At 31.2% G+C, this 16,286-nt stretch overlaps 1 protein-coding gene across 1 annotated transcript; it reads left to right on the top strand.

Annotated features, from left to right (window-relative positions):
• Positions 1–1,050: 1,050 nt before the first annotated feature.
• LOC127135686 (uncharacterized) lies at positions 1,051–12,834 on the top strand. Its single transcript, XM_051062337.1, has 6 exons — positions 1,051–1,276; positions 1,369–1,568; positions 4,148–4,285; positions 4,370–4,450; positions 12,331–12,458; positions 12,795–12,834. The coding sequence occupies exons 1-6, from the start codon at positions 1,051–1,053 to the stop codon at positions 12,832–12,834; spliced, it is 813 nt and encodes a 270-aa protein (XP_050918294.1).
• Positions 12,835–16,286: the final 3,452 nt, after the last annotated feature.

The raw sequence follows: 16,286 nt of genomic DNA, 5'->3' as shown, positions 1-16,286 counted from the left end.
CTAAATAGAATTATAAATAAATCTATGTCTTTTCTATTTAAAAAAATCTCATCATAAATCTGTATAAGCTAGGTCATAGAGCTTATTAATTGAAATGCCAACTATAACCGATTGGAATAAATTTTTAATTTTATATCTAAATTTAAAATTATTTATTTTAGTTCAATTTGTCCTAACAAAGAAAATAGGAAAGTGTAAATTAGGCTAAATACTCACTCTTAGGACCAGCTTTGACCAATCAAACCACCAAAAGGCTGCGCCTCCTTTCACATTGATTAGCCACTAAACAAAAAATTGTTATTTGGTTGGCCTAAAACACACAAACAACTCATACATCAAATCCACCCTATAGGAGTATCAAAGAAAACAATATTCTAAAAAAACAAAAAAAAACTAATATTGTTTTTGTATAGATGTATATTTGAATTTTTTTTCTCTTTTATAAGAATTTAATTTTTATGTATTAGTATTCTAGACTTTTTATACATGTAATCAGTTAAATAAAACAGATAATTTAAAAGTTATTTTAATAATTAAAATATAAAAATGTTATAATACAATGATTTGATTGAAATCTTTCAATTACTAATATATATACAAATGAAGTTGTTTATATAAAGGAGAAAATAAGAGAAGAAAAAGTTAGATCAAAATTATAAATTCTCTTTTCATATAATATAATATAAAAATAGTTTAGAATATATATATATATATATATATATATATTATATTATATATATAATTATATATTATATATATATATATATATATATATATTGGCTCTTTTACAAACAAAAGAGACTATACACGTAAAAGTCATTTAACCTCTTACAAATGCATAAGCTAAGTTACATTTCTAAAATTATAGTTCAAATTTTGAGATATTACACTTTCGGTGTCACCAAAGATACATTTATCATTTTCTAATCTCTACTATTACTCTCTCCATCTAACTAATAACCACTCTAAACTTTTGTGTGAGTACAAATAAAAACTCAAATGAAAATTCCCATATTTTTGTTACTGAATTTTTATTTTTGGATATAGAAAATGGGATCAAAGAAGGATTTTGCGGTGAATGTTTTGTCTCAATGGTTGAAGAAAAAATCAATGAAAGTGAAGATCTCTTTAGGGATATTGCTTGCTTTATGTGCATTGTTGGTTCTAAATTTTACTATCAGAGATCCAAGATATTTCTTCAGAGCCTCTGCAACAATCCATATTGTTGGTCTTATTACTCTCATATACAAACTCTTTGCTCACAAAACGTGCTCTGGTTAGTTTCATGCATCATCAATTCTCTTAATTTTTTTAGTGCATTTAATGCAACAAGGTTAAGAATGGTTTCTTTTTAATTTATATATTTAGGTTTATCACTTAAGAGTCAAGAGCTCACAGCTGTATTTCTAACAACAAGAATTGGTTGTAGTGCTTACTTGCATGCTAACGTACACACTGTGTTGGACATAATACTTCTCTTGTTGACATTGTTGGTTATTTGGTTGATACGATTCAAGCTGAAGTCTTCCTATATCAAGGAGATTGACAACATGTGGTTATCATTTTTGGTAAATATATTTACATCTTTTCTTTCTGTATAATTTTATATTATAGTTTAGCAATTTTTTAATATATTTGGATAGTAAATGGTAAGGTCACTTGGTGAGCATGTGATCTTGTTCGACCCATTTTCTCTCATGGAATAATATGGTAAACCAGGTGTTAAGCGAGTGGAATAAGAGTTCTTTAACATTATAGTATGACTCATACTAGACACCTACTAACGAGTCAAATTAGAAAGACGCATAACCGATTTTGTAGATGTAAGAATCGACGTTCCCATGGACTTCCACAAACTATTGTACCGCACAAAACATTTCTTATTCACCACTCCGCCACCGTTGACACTCTTCAACAGAACATTTCTTATTCACCAACCTTGTGGTGCCGTTGACTTTCGATACAAGTAAGTCAGTCCCTTTTCGAACCAAAGGCTCGTGATACCATTTGTTGGATGAGTTTTCCACTATGGAGCATTAAACATTGTGAGATTTCTTTTTCTAGAGCAACACCTTTGTGAGAGACACACCACATATTCACCTAAAACCTTAAGGTGATAGGTGAGTGGATTCTCTCACTTATAAATGCCGAAGTCTCCATATTTCCAATCAATGTGGGACTATTACCCACACTACTCATACTTGATACATTCTCAACAAATACTATCAAATAACTCTTCCTCCAAAACCAATAGACTATGCCACCATTTTAAATCTTAAATCCACACCCCATCAACCCAATCAAGTGAAATTGATATTTAAAAATAAGAAACAACCTTCTAAAAAATACACAAAGTAGGGAATGATCCTTCCACACATTCCACCAAAAACAAGGTTCGCATACCATTCCCAAACACCTTACTAATGCTATTAACAAACAAATTCAAATCCTCCTCAACTTTAGAACCAACCAAGCAAAGATACAAGTTTCCACCACAGGGACGCATCCCGAGGCTCCTAACATGACTTCCTAATAGAGATAAGACAACGAAACAATACTACAAAAATCACATTTAATCCCAGACGCAAAATTAATGTAACCTTGATTACAGAGACGAAGTAACAAAAGGCGTCATAAAAACTCTCCACTATACATCTCGATTTAAAAATAACTGAGGGAATAATTGAAGTGGTCATTGGTTCGATCCCCAATAATAGTTTTTTATATTTTTAAAGTTAGCGCCACATACCTCTCGGTTTATGGCCAAAATCGAGGGAAAAGATAAATTCTTTTTTAAACAAAAATATATTCATTACATTGTTTACACATAATATTAATAAACTAATTTCTTTACAAACTACATTGTTTATCCATGATATTACTTTTTTACACATACTATTAAAGTAAAAATATATAACATATTTTGAATTTGATTCATCATCATCGTTGCCAATGAAGAATAAATGTTGGATATCTTAGGAAAGAACAAATGTTGGATCCTCGTTTCATTGAATCTCGGGGAAGGTCAAATGTTGGATATTTCATGCATTTGTTTCTGATATAAAAAAAACCGATAAATAAAATAAATATTCAGTTATATAATTACTTAAGAACAAAAACCTTAAACCTAAATAACTTTCTGCTCTTGCAATCCATCTTAGAGAACTTTTCAAAACTTCTTTAAGTTTCAAAATTTTCATGTCAAATATTTCATTATCAATTTTAAATATGCAGAATGCTTTTATAATGTCTTTTGGATTTCACGCGGATCACTAATAACAATGTCTTGAACGTTGATACTAATTAAATGGACAACAAATATTTCTTTAACGACAGTGAAGAAACTCATTAAACACGCTTATATGTCTCATCGGTTATTATTCAAAACTGGGGTAGAATGTGTGTTTTTTAAATAAAAAATATAATAAAATAGGTTTTATCCCAAGCGCCTCATACTTCTCTATTTCTGTAAAAAACCGAGGAAAGTAAATTTCTTTTTTTATAAAAAAATTCATTGTTTACACAAAATATTAAAATACATTATTTAACAAATTTTGACAATAGATTTTTGGAGAACAAGAAATTTTTTCAAGTTACTTTTGGGATGGAAAATGAAGATTATTTTAAGATTCGAGTTTGAGTTTGAGAGAGATAAAAACTATCTCCAACCCACTATGTTGTCATGCCTAATCTTCAGAAATTGTTGTCATACATATCTCACTCTTTAAAACACTAAATGTCAAGATCATGATATGTCCCCAAAAAATGCAAATTATCTCTATTAATTTTATTTTCTTTCTAAAAAAATTCTACTTAGTATTATTTTAGATTCTTGAGGATAATGTTCAAGTAAACCCGGTAGGAACAATAGAGAGTTATACTAATTTATTTAGTATTTTAGTTGTTATTTTAAATTCTATTATTTCTAGAATGTTCTTAAATGAATTAAGATTGATAGACTTGTAAGGTTTAGATTTATTTAAGATAGTATATAACATATGTATTGTTCTCTTTTGTAAGAGACCAAAAATCAAATGAAAAAATCTTTAATTTATTAGATAGCTTTTATTGTCTTTTTATTTCTTAAATTTCTCTAATTTTGTTAGGGTTCATCTTTAACATCCTAACATTATTGATTATATATAAGGTGATGCTTTCTATAATTGTGGGTATAGTAATACATCCATATACAAGTCATACATTAGTTGGAGTTATATGGGCATTCTCTACGTATTTGGAATCTATTTCAATACTTCCTCAACTTCGTTATATGCAAAATGCAAAGGTTTGTAAAATATGATATTTGTTTTTCTATAATATTTTGATGTCTTATTATGTATATTGTAATTCTAACATATATGTTTTTCAGATGGTTGAAACATTCACAGGATATTATGTATTTGCACTTGGTGTCTCAAGATTCTTTTCCTTGGCTTTTTGGATTATTCATGTGAGATTCATTAATTTTTTTAATGTTTTTTTTAAATCTTATATATTGATATGGTTTTAAAAAATAATTTTTTTATAAGATGCAATAGTTAGTGGCATTTAAAATAAATAATTTAATTTAATTTTTTCTAAGAATTAATTCAAAAATTGTTTTTGTCCATCGATAATATCCTTTTTGTTACAAGAATCACATTTCATTGTGTTTAGGTATGATAGTTAGATTGTCCTCTAATCAAATAGAATTAGTATGGGGCTCGCACAAAAATTCTTATTCATTAGGTGTCTCATTCGGAGGCCCTACCTACCGGTTTTGAGAGGGAATAGAAAAGTTGATAGGTAATGATTTTTGACTCACTTGATATCAAATTGGTGGATGGATGGTGTTAGGGCCAAATCTTAGACATAAAAGGGAGATAAAAATGTATGTTTGACTCAAGAATTGCATTCAATTTTAAATGGATTGTCTTTGGTATCTTATACTACTCTAGTAATTTGGTAGTAATTTCATAAAAAAAAAGTCCATGATCCATTATTTTAAAAAAATCTTTACTGTTTATAAAAAGTTGAGAAGTTTGTGTTATATTTTATTCCTAAACCTAGATCTATTTTATATTTAGTATATTTTTTTGTCGGTGTTCGCATTTCTTGAACCAATGTCTCTTAAACCTTAAAAAAAAATTCTAAGGACTTTAATAATGGTTATGAACATATACTCATCACCAATTGGATGAGAGATTTCATGAAGAAAGTCCAAATTTAGAAAATCAATTGGGAAACAACCATACAAAGATGGATAATCAACAAAAAATTATCTCTCTTTCCATCAATACCCTTCATTATAAATTTTCCAAAATACCCACTAACCCCTATTTCGAACACCAAAACTATAACTTGTTGTGTTTGATGATTCTGAACCTTAAGAATGGCTATTTCGTGTCAAATATTTTTTATTTATTTATACCAATTACTTCCTGAAAGTAGTTTGCCATTTGTTCCATTTTATATGACCGACGATTTTGTGTTCTTATAAATGGATCTACAGCAATCATTAATTGTTAGATTGATTATCATTCACAAAAGTATTAGAATTACGATTTGCTTTTCTACTTATGCTAAACATCTAGAAGAATTATATAGATTGAAACATGAAGGTTTCGTCACTAATTACCATGCAAATTTTGAGAAATTAGGAAATCAAGTTTTGGGATTACCACATGAACCTATTCTTAACTGTTTTATTTCTAGTCTAATACCTAAAATCCAAAATGAAATGGTTATTCAAAGACCATTTTCCATCTCTCGAGCAATTGGTCTTGTCAAGCTCATTCAAACCAAACTGGAAGATATTAAACCCAAGTTCCAAAAACCTTTCTCTAACTCCTCCAATCGCATAAAATACACCCCACACAATGTATCCATTCAATAATCCCAAAGCTCAAATTTCCACCATTGTAATTCTAAACCTAAGACCTCAATCACATCTTTAACACATTAACTACCCATACAATGCCTCTCACAAGTCTAATTAAAATAATGATGTGCTTAAGGCCTTTGCTATAATTGTGATGAAAAGTTTGTCCCTAGCCACAGGTGTTCTTCTCGTTGTACTTCTTTTGCTTGAGGAAGACATTCCATACATAAGAGGTTGAAAATCCTAGCACTACATAAGAAATCTTAGAGGTGGATCCTACTAAAACTTATTTTCAACTTTCATGTTAAACTTTGATTGGACAATTTTCTTCCCAAACACTAAAATTTCAGAGAATAATTGGCAAACTTCTTGTGATGGTTCTTGTTGACACAAACAACACTCACATCATATTGTAACCATGTATTGCACACTATCTAAACCTAGATCCTACACCAATTTCCCAATTTTCAATTATGGTTGGTAAAAACTCAAACCTACAATGATAAGACATTTGTAACAATTTTCAAACTACCTTACAAGACCAACCTTTCACCTAAGATTTTACTTAATACCCATAAGGGTGTTGATGTTGTTTTAGGCATGACTTATTTATGTACTTTATGACCAATACATGCAAATGTTTCAATTCCCTCCATCATATTTTCTCACAACGACACTGCAGTAACTTTGAAGGGTGATCCTAAATCATATCTCACTCATACAATCTTTCATCAACTATGTCATATAAACAAATTACATTACATTACGCCTTTTGACTTTTCAAAGCATAAAATCTTTATAAACCTACATGGAGTTCATTGTCCTCGCTCTAAAGAGCCTAACTATCATTATTTTCCCAGAAATGACTACCCTCATTAATAACTGCCCAACTACTTTTCAAAGTCCACATGTCATTCCACCCTAATAGCACTAGACCATGTTCCCTCACTCCCAAAAAGAAACCATGACTTCCATCATACATAATATGCTAAGGGAAATAATCATTATCACCAGAAACAATCATTTCTCCTTCATAGTCTTACTACTAAAAAATAGAACTTGGTGATTTTGTGTTGTTTATAGAGACCTAAATGCTGTTACATTAAAAAATATATTTCACATTCTCATAATTGATGAATTACTAGGTGAGCTAGGTGTGCATCAGTTTTTACCAAGATAGATTTATGTTGAGGTTATCATCAGATTAGGGTTGCATTAGAATATATGCATAAAATTGTTTTTCAAGTTTTTGGGGTCAGTATGAACTTTTAGTGATGTCTTTTGGGCTTACACATGCATATTCCATTTTTCAACCCACCATGAATGATTTACTATATCTTTTCTTAAGATAACTTTGTGATAATTTGGATTGAAATTTAATCTCTATAGGGATAGTTTGATTATTCAACGTGAGTTGTGCATGCTGTAGTCGAAGTCTGTTCAAGCATGTTGTCGAATAATGTTAACTTGTATTCTAAGTTAGTATGCAGAATTAGGCTTTTGTTTAAGCCCAACTGTTTAGGTTTTCATGTTGCTTAAGTTAACTTAGTAGTCTATAAATAGATTAGTTCTCTCAGGTTGTAGAGAGAGGTTAATTGTTGGTATTCACTTGTAATCTTTAACCCTTATTGAGTAAGTGAATAGTAAAATATTTTAAACCAATTCTTCTTCTTCTTCTTCCCTTTTTTTATCTCTTACATAAAGCTAATAGGGTTTCTTGTGTTTGTTCAAAAAACTCAATCTTTATCTCATAACTTTGTTCTGTTATTGGCGACATCGTTTCACAACAAACTAGTATGGTGAGCATGGATGAGAAGATCCTGTCAACAAAGTATGAGATTGAGAAATTCACCGGTGTGAATGATTTCGGTTTGTGGAACTTGAAGATGCAAGCCTTTCTTGTTCAGCATGGTTTTTTAGAAGCGTTGAAAGGAGCAAGCAAGATGGATGTTTCCCTATCGGAGAAGGAGAAGACAACGATGGTCAAAAAGGCCCATAACACCATTATATTGAGCCTTGGTGATAAGGTTCTCCGATAGGATTCAAAGGAGAAAACTGCAGTTGGTGCATGGACAAAACTTAAAGGTTTCTACATGACAAAATCGTTGGTCAACCGCCTCTACCTGAAGCAAGCTTTGTATTCATTCAATATGAGTGAAGACAAAGCCTTGGCTGAGCAACTTGATATGTTCAACAAGTTGATTCTTGATCTTGAAAACATTGAGGTCAAGATTGATGATGAAGATCAAGTGTTTCTAATATTGTGTTCTTTACCTTACTCTCATGCCCACTTCAAAGAAACTCTTTTGTATGGAAGAGATTCATTGACCTTTGATGATGTTCAATATGCCTTGTACTCTAAGGACTTGAACAACAAAAGGATCAAAAGCCTTCGACAGTTGGTGAAGGTTTATCCGTTAAGGGTAAATTCTTGAAGAAAGATGGTAGGTTTGAGAAGAACAAGGGTAAAGTTCTACATAATTCTTATGGTGGTACTGCTCATGCTATTAAGTTTTATCATGGTAAGAAGGAAGCTCATACACGAAAAGTATGCCCTGATCGACTAAATACTCATGGTGGAAAGGATAATGGTAATGCATCTATTATGCAAGATGGTTATGAATCATCTGATGTCCTGGTGGTTTCAATAAGCGACTCTAGCAAGGAGTGGATTATAGATTCATGTTGTACTTGTCATATGACTCCAAAAAAGGACGTGTTTGAGGAATTATGCGATCAAGATGGTGGATCAGTGCTACTGGGAAACAACAAAGCATACAAAATTGTAGGTATAGGATCTGTGAGATTCAAGCTCCATGATGAGTAAATAAGACTATTGACTGAGGTTAGGTATGCACCTGATATTATGAGGAGTTTTATTTCTCTTGGAGAATTCATCAAGAAAGGATATGTGTTTAAAGGAGAGCAAAGTATCATAAGGGTAATGAAGGGGTCGAAAGAAGTCTTTAGAGGCGTGAAGAAACAAGGCTTGTATACCATTGAGGTTGAGGTTATAAGTGGTTCAGCAGATGTGGCATCCATGAAACCTGTGTCGAAGACTGATTTATGGCACAAGCCACTTGGCCATGTCAATGAAAGAGGCCCCACGGAATTGTCGAAACAAAATATGTTGTATGGTGACAAGGTCGGAAAATTGAAATTTTGTGAACCTTGTGTATTTGGTAAATCTTGTCGAATGAAGTTTAACAATGGTAAACAAAGAACTCATGGATCCATTGATTACATTCATGATGATCTTTGGGGACCAGCAAGGAATCCTTCACACTCAGGTGCAAATTATTATCTATCTATAGTTGATGATTATTGCATAAAGTTATGGGTATTCATCCAGAAGACTAAGGATGAAGCTTTTGAAAATTTAAAAAGTTGGAAGATTTTAGTCGAAAACCAAACTGGCAGAAAGGTCAAGAGGTTGAGGACCGACAATGGTCTTGAATTTTTCAATGAGGCTTTCGACAACTATTGTGTTGAGTTTGGTATTGCAAGGCATAAAACTACTACATGTACTCCTCAACAAAATGGTTTGGATGAAAGGTTTAGTCAAACCATTTTGGAAAGAGTGAGGTGCATGTTAGTTAGTGCGGAATTGAAGAAGGTGTTTTGGGCTGAGGTAGTCATGACTGTAGCTTACCTGATAAATAGGTATCCCTCGACAACTTTGGGGATGAAGGCACCTAAAGAAGTATGGTCGAAACATCCACCTAATCTCGACATACTTAGAGTATTTGGTTGTTTAGCCTATACTCAATACTCACATTAGGCAAGACAGGGTCGAACCTAGAGCTCTGAGATGTATGTTCCTTGGATACCCTGAAAGAGTCAAAGCTTATAGTTGTGGTGCCTATATCCAAGTCATAGGAGGTGTATCACAAGTCGAGATGTAGTTTTCAATGAATCAGAAATGGCGTTCAAGAAAACTGATGATGTTGGTCGAAGTACCAAGATCTCTGAAGAAGAGCTACAATAAGAAGAGATTCCTATTGAGGTGGAGCATATTGATATTGAATTGCATAACCCAGATGAAGTCGAATGAGAAGCATAAGTTGATGTCGAAGATAAGGAGATTGATAATGACTACATGTTGGAAAGAGACAGATCGAAAAGAGCCATCAAGCCACCTCAGAGACTTAGTTATGGATATCTCATAACATTTGCCTTAATCTCTAGAAGTGAGGTTCTTGACAAAGAACCTAGAGATTAGAAGGAAGTTGTGAGGAGTCAAGACAAGACTGAATGGTTGAAAGCCATGGATGATGAGATGAAATCTCTTTATGATAATAACACTTGGGAGTTGATCGAGAAACCTGCAGGGGCTAGGTTAGTCAGTTGTAAGTGGATTTTCAAGGTTAAGAAAGAAATTGAATGAGTGATGTCGAAGCCTTTTAAGGCAAGGTTGGTTGCTAGGGAGTTCACTCAAAAAGAAGGTGTTGACTTTAATGATGTGTTCTCACCTGTTATAAAGCATATATCCATTAGAATGTTGTTAGCCATGGTGGAAAAGTTTGACCTAGAACTTGAACAAATGGATGTGAAGACAACTTTCCTGTATGGTGATCTAGATTAAACAATCCTAATGAGGCAACCTGAATGTATGCAGAAAAGGGAAAGGAAGATTATGTGTGCAAGCTGAATAAGTCGTTATATGGCCTGAAACAATCTCCTCGACAATGGAATAGGAGATTTGACAAGTTCATGGCACACATAAATTTCACTAGGAGCCAGTTCAACCATTGTGTTTACTTCAGATTTCGACCTAGAAATTCACTTGTTATTTTATTGCTTTATATGGATGACATCCTCATAGCAAGCAACAGTGTTAAGGATGTTATAAAGGTGAAGGTTGAACTGGATAAGGAGCTCGACATGAAGGATCTGGGAGCTGCCTCCAGAATTCTTGGGATTGACATCCATAGAGATAGAAAGCATTCAAGATTATGCTTATCTCAAAAGACATGCCTGAAGAAGATTCTCGACAAGTTTGGTATGTCGAATTCAAAGCATGTGGTAACACCGACTAATTCTCAGTTCAAGCTAAGTTTGACCTAAAGTCCTAGTACTGAAGTCGAAAGAGTCTATATGAATAGCATTTCATGTGCTAGTATAGTAGGTTCTTTGATGTATGTTATGATCTGTACGAGGCCAGACATAGCGGTTAGAGTGAGCCTTGTAAGCAGGTATATGACTAATCCTAGAAAGGCGCACTAGAAAGCATTAAACTGGATTCCAAGGAACATAACTGAGTCTCTGAACATAGTACTTATTTATGGTAGAATCTTTGGTGATGATAGCAAAGTCGAAATTGAAGGATTTGTTGACTCTAATTATGTAGGTTGTATGGATTCCAAAAAATATATTTCTGGATATGTGTTCACTATGTTTGGCCCAACAATCAGTTCGAAAGCAACACTTTAGAAGGTTGTTGCCTTATCAACTACTGAAGCGGAATATATTTCCTCACTAAAGTTGTGAAAGAAGCATTGTGGCTTGAAGATTATGCTAAGGAGCTAAAACTTCAAGGTCGAGTTATCATTGTTAAATGTGATAGTCAAAGTGAAATACACTTGTCGAAGAATTCAACCTATCATGAGCGAACCAAGCACATCACTGTGAGGCTGCATTTCGTCAAAGAGATAATTTAGCATGGAGAAGTCCAAGTGCAGTATGGTTCGACTAAAGACAATGTTGTTGATATGATCACCAAGATATTGTCAAGCTGCAAATTTTTCCACTGTATGCAGTTGATAAAACTACATGAAAAAAGCTAGTTTGTTCCCTTGATGTTTGTAGAGTTTGTTCAAAGGTGGGGATTTGTGAGAATTTGGATCGAACTCTAATCTCGACAGAGATAGCTTGATATTTCGACAGGAGTTGTACATGTTGTAGTCGAATTTTGTTCAATCATGTTGTCGAAATATATTAACTTGTATTCTAAGTTAGTATGTCGAACTGATCCTTTGTTTAAACTTAATTGTTTAAGTTAGCTTACTAGTCTATAAATAGACTAGTTCTATCCGGTTGTTGAGAGAAGTTAATTGTTGGTATTCACTTATAATCTTAAACCTCTAATGAACAAGTGAATAGTAAAACAGTTTTAACCAATTCTTCTTCTTTTTCTTCCCTCTTCTCTCTCTTTCATAAACCTAATAGGATTTCTTATGTTTGTTCAAAAAACTAAATATTTATCTCATAACTTTGTTATGTTATTGGCAACACCATTTCAAGACAAATTTGTTTTATCTTGTTTAATTATATTTTGATTTATACTTCTAATTTGAGTCGTGACTTTTATAAAATACAATATAAAAGAACTATATTAGTAACTTTTATTTTGATTTTGTTCTATAATATGATTAAGTTTGGAATAGAACTTGGTATAACCAAGAAAAATGTGAAATATATGAGAATGAGAATATATTGAATAATGTGTAATGTTTTCTAACCTTTTGTAGACTTATGAGACTCGAGGGCAATACCTATTCTTTTGGGGCCATGGCTATTTTTGGATGCTTGCGGTTTTTATATCAGAGATAGTTCAGTCTTTTATCCTGGCAGACTTTTGTTACTATTATATAAAGAGGTAGACCATTTTATTTTCTCTTTTAAATATATTTCACATATATTAAATATTCTATATATTTATAAAAATTATTATTTAAAAAAATACAAAGTGAAAGCAAGGTGTTGATCGAGGAGATGAAATTACAAAAAAAAAATGTTATAAAGGAAAAATAATTTTAACATTGTACTACCAAACTTCCTATACTGTTTGAAGAGTTTAGAATTACATGAGTTTTACTCCCACATATGATTTTAAAATATAAGGCTGTTTTTACAATTTTCCCTACCTATTTTTATATAGAGAAACTTCTTTTTTTATGTGTTATTACTCATTTTAATTTATTTGATTTTTCAGCTTCATGAAAGGGAAACTTTTGAAGAAGATGCCGGTTTAAATATTTGATTTGGTTAACTATGTATTGAAGAAGAGTTTCTAATTATACTTGTGTTAAAAAAGTGTTTGCAACTATAATTTTGTTGAAAGTTTTTATGAGAGCATCAATATTTGAAATTTAGTAACATATAAAAAATGTTCCTAAATTAACAAAACTTAGACTTAGTAACATTATGACAGACGTTATATAGTATATTTTTTCTAAAATGTTTATGTAATATTTTATTAGTAATATTACTAAAATTTTAAAATTGTATCTATTAAATAATCATAGATTTTGTAACATTTCGTTTACCATACTACTAGTATCATTTAAAAATTATGTCACCAATTTTTATTATTTGAAACCACATTTAGTTGTTATTAAATTTTGTTAACGAAAAAGGTGAGTATATGTTTTTGAATATTAAACCCTAATAACTTAATACCTTTAGAATGTATTCTTATTCAGTATAAATAATTGTTTTATATATATATATATATATATATATATATATATATATATATATAATATATATATATATATATATATATATATATATTATATATATATTATATATAATATATATTATATATAGATAGATAGATAGATAGATAGATAGATAGATAGATAGAGAGAGAGAGAGAGAGAGAGGTATCTTTCACTAGTTCTATCAGAGATTATTTTATTTGAAGTGTGTAAAACACTTAACATGAACATTTTCTCTTAGTTTCAATTAAAAAAATCTATTTCAAGTCAGAGTTCGACATCATAATTTCAATTACATCATTGTATTTAAATATATTTTGTAAAAAACTATTCTAACTTAATCAATTCTATTAGATTGTCGAAGAATGTTTGAGTAACAAAGTTAGTTTTCAAATGACAAAATATTTTTTTTATCCTTTAACTTCACCTCGAAGTCAACTTTTAAAAGTACTAATATAGTTATGTATATCTTCAAACAGAATCGTTTAAGTCCTTTCGTATAATTATCACAAACAACGTTTATATTTGCATGTGTGGCACCCGACGTGGCATATTGTCATCAAAATTCCAAGAAAAAAATATTTTGCCTTAATCCAAAATTAAACCAACGATCTCAACCAAGATAGGGTGCGCCTCCACTAACTGGGCTATTGTCCACTTGTGAAATCAAAATCCATTTATATGAAATTAAACTATTCTTATCAGAAATTAAACTAAAGCCAAAGGTAGAACATGAAAATCTAAGCTGATGAGATATGAAATTGTTGCAACTGAACAGACTCTGAACGAATTCCAAACTAAAACATTTAGATTCTTACTTGACTCAAGGAAGCACACTAAACAAACCCATGTTTCATGAGAGTGCATCAGAGGTAATAAACGAAAAACCTTTGTTTTAACGTGCAATGTGTCACACAAAATCAAACTCCACATGAAGAAATGTTTTTCATTCTTTGCATTTGACGACATCATCATCGTCACTCGGTTGTTCTTTCTCTCTCTCTCTCACTTCTTCTTCACACCGACTCATCACCTCAGTGTTGTTCTTCTAAATCATATTTTTCGTCATGGGTTTTGATGAAACTTTGGCTACAGCGTTGTCTTCTCAATGATCATGGTGGAATAATGCCCTTTTTACTAAGATCCTTGGATTTCCAATTTTGGAACTTGTGGCAATATGTACTAATTTGGTTGTTCTTGTTTTGTTTCTTTTGTAGTAGATTTTTTCTATTTTGGTGGAAGGGTTTGGAGATCTTCAAAATCCCAACAACTAACCACAAATTCCCAAACCAAACTGATGTACAACGAACATCGATTCAGGATCCACCACTGATTCATCTCATTGGACAACCGAAATAATCAACAGAAGATTATGGCTCAAATCCTCAATGAAACTCAACAACATGTTAAATCGCTCTGATAATCGAATATCCAATGCGCTCAAGAAAGCACAATCCAAAGGTAAGATGCTGAAGAGTTTCATATTTGCAGTGAATCCAACTAGTGATTCAACTGGTGTGAGTGATAATTCTTCTTCAGCAAAAGCATTTCTAGGAAGATGATGAGCAATCCCCATAACAAAAGCATTTATGGGTTTTATATTTGTTGGGTTGAATATTTTCTTTTTATAAATAATCAAGATTTTAATATATATTTAATTTGTAAATTAAATCACAAAAGGTGAAGTGGCCTAATGGGAAAGTATTTTGCCCAACAACCAACATGACCATAGTTCAAATCTATGGAGAAGAGAAGTTTTTGGAATTTTCTTGAAATTTTGATAACATTAGTGATGAGGATATGCCACATCAGCGTCAGGTGTATGCCAAGTGGCCTTTTATTTTGAGTTTGACTAACAGACCTAACAAAAAGGACTAATGTGATATTGTTTGAAGACATAAGGGACTATATTGGTCCTTTTTAAAATTAAGGGACCAAAATAGACTGAGGTAAAGTTAAGGCATCAAAAAAGATATTTTTTTCCTTTTCAAATTCTACTAATAGAGAAAACATCCTTGATTGTATAAAATCTATGCATTTAGTCTTTCTTGGTGGCACATGATAGTTGCTACTCCACTTTGTTTATGGTAAGCTCCCATGCACAAGTCATCCTCTAAAGTCAATTTCTTATTAAAATAAAAAATAAAAAATAGATATTCAAATGTTATAGACAACAACAAAGAGACAAATAAGAAAAATTAAAAAAATTAATAGTAAATAAAATTTAAAAAGTTCACAAATGAAAAAATTAAATTGTAACTATATGATTATTTATTTTTATTGGTTATAAAAGTCAATGTTGTTTTTTCATTTTTAATAACAAGTAGAGTGCAAAACTTAGAAATAAGAGAAAGAATTCTAGTGAATGTACTTTTTTGAGAAATATTTAAAGAGAAGTAATTGTTTTGGGCGGAATTGGGTTGTGGATTTTATGTGTGAGAGAGTGGTCTTAAATATATTGTATAATTGATTTCTTATTAGTTTTAATGTATTTTTGTATTATTTAATTTGCTCTTTAACAAATTTGACTTACATAGTTTTCTAACAATTAATATCAAAGTTAGTTGGTTGTTATTGCTATTTTTTCTAGCAAATGAATTATTCTCATGATTAGTAACTTTTGTGAATAGTGCAAATGATTAGCGTTACCGGTTTTTCATAAATGTATATTAAAGCACGATGATTTGCAAAACTTATCAGAGACGATCCTAAGGAAGTTAGATTCAAGTGGAAGTGATGGTCATAAGTGAAAAAAATGTGAAAATTGAAAAGTTTGTTGGTGCAAACTTTGAATTTTGGAAGTTGTAGATATAAAAAATATTTGTATAAAAAAAAGTACATCAATCTCTCATAGAAAATAAACCATTCAATGAAGGAAGATTACTGAAAGTTTCTAGATAGACAAAAAACTTTTCTTCATACGATTGTCATTATCTTAGAATGTTCTTTCAATATTACAAAGGAAAAGAAAACTACAAGTCTTA

This window comes from Lathyrus oleraceus, chromosome 4 (assembly GCF_024323335.1).
Source record: "Lathyrus oleraceus cultivar Zhongwan6 chromosome 4, CAAS_Psat_ZW6_1.0, whole genome shotgun sequence".
NCBI lineage: Eukaryota > Viridiplantae > Streptophyta > Magnoliopsida > Fabales > Fabaceae > Lathyrus > Lathyrus oleraceus.
This window is presented reverse-complemented; position numbering and strand designations above follow the sequence as displayed.

Excerpts from the sequence above, each read along its gene's own strand:
- LOC127135686 (XM_051062337.1), top strand. The coding sequence starts at position 1,051 with ATGGGATCAAAGAAGGATTTTGCGGTGAATGTTTTGTCTCAATGGTTG. Across the intron at positions 4,286-4,369 it reads GTTATATGCAAAATGCAAAG|ATGGTTGAAACATTCACAGG; the intron begins GTTTGTAAAATA and ends TATGTTTTTCAG. Across the intron at positions 12,459-12,794 it reads TGTTACTATTATATAAAGAG|CTTCATGAAAGGGAAACTTT; the intron begins GTAGACCATTTT and ends TTGATTTTTCAG.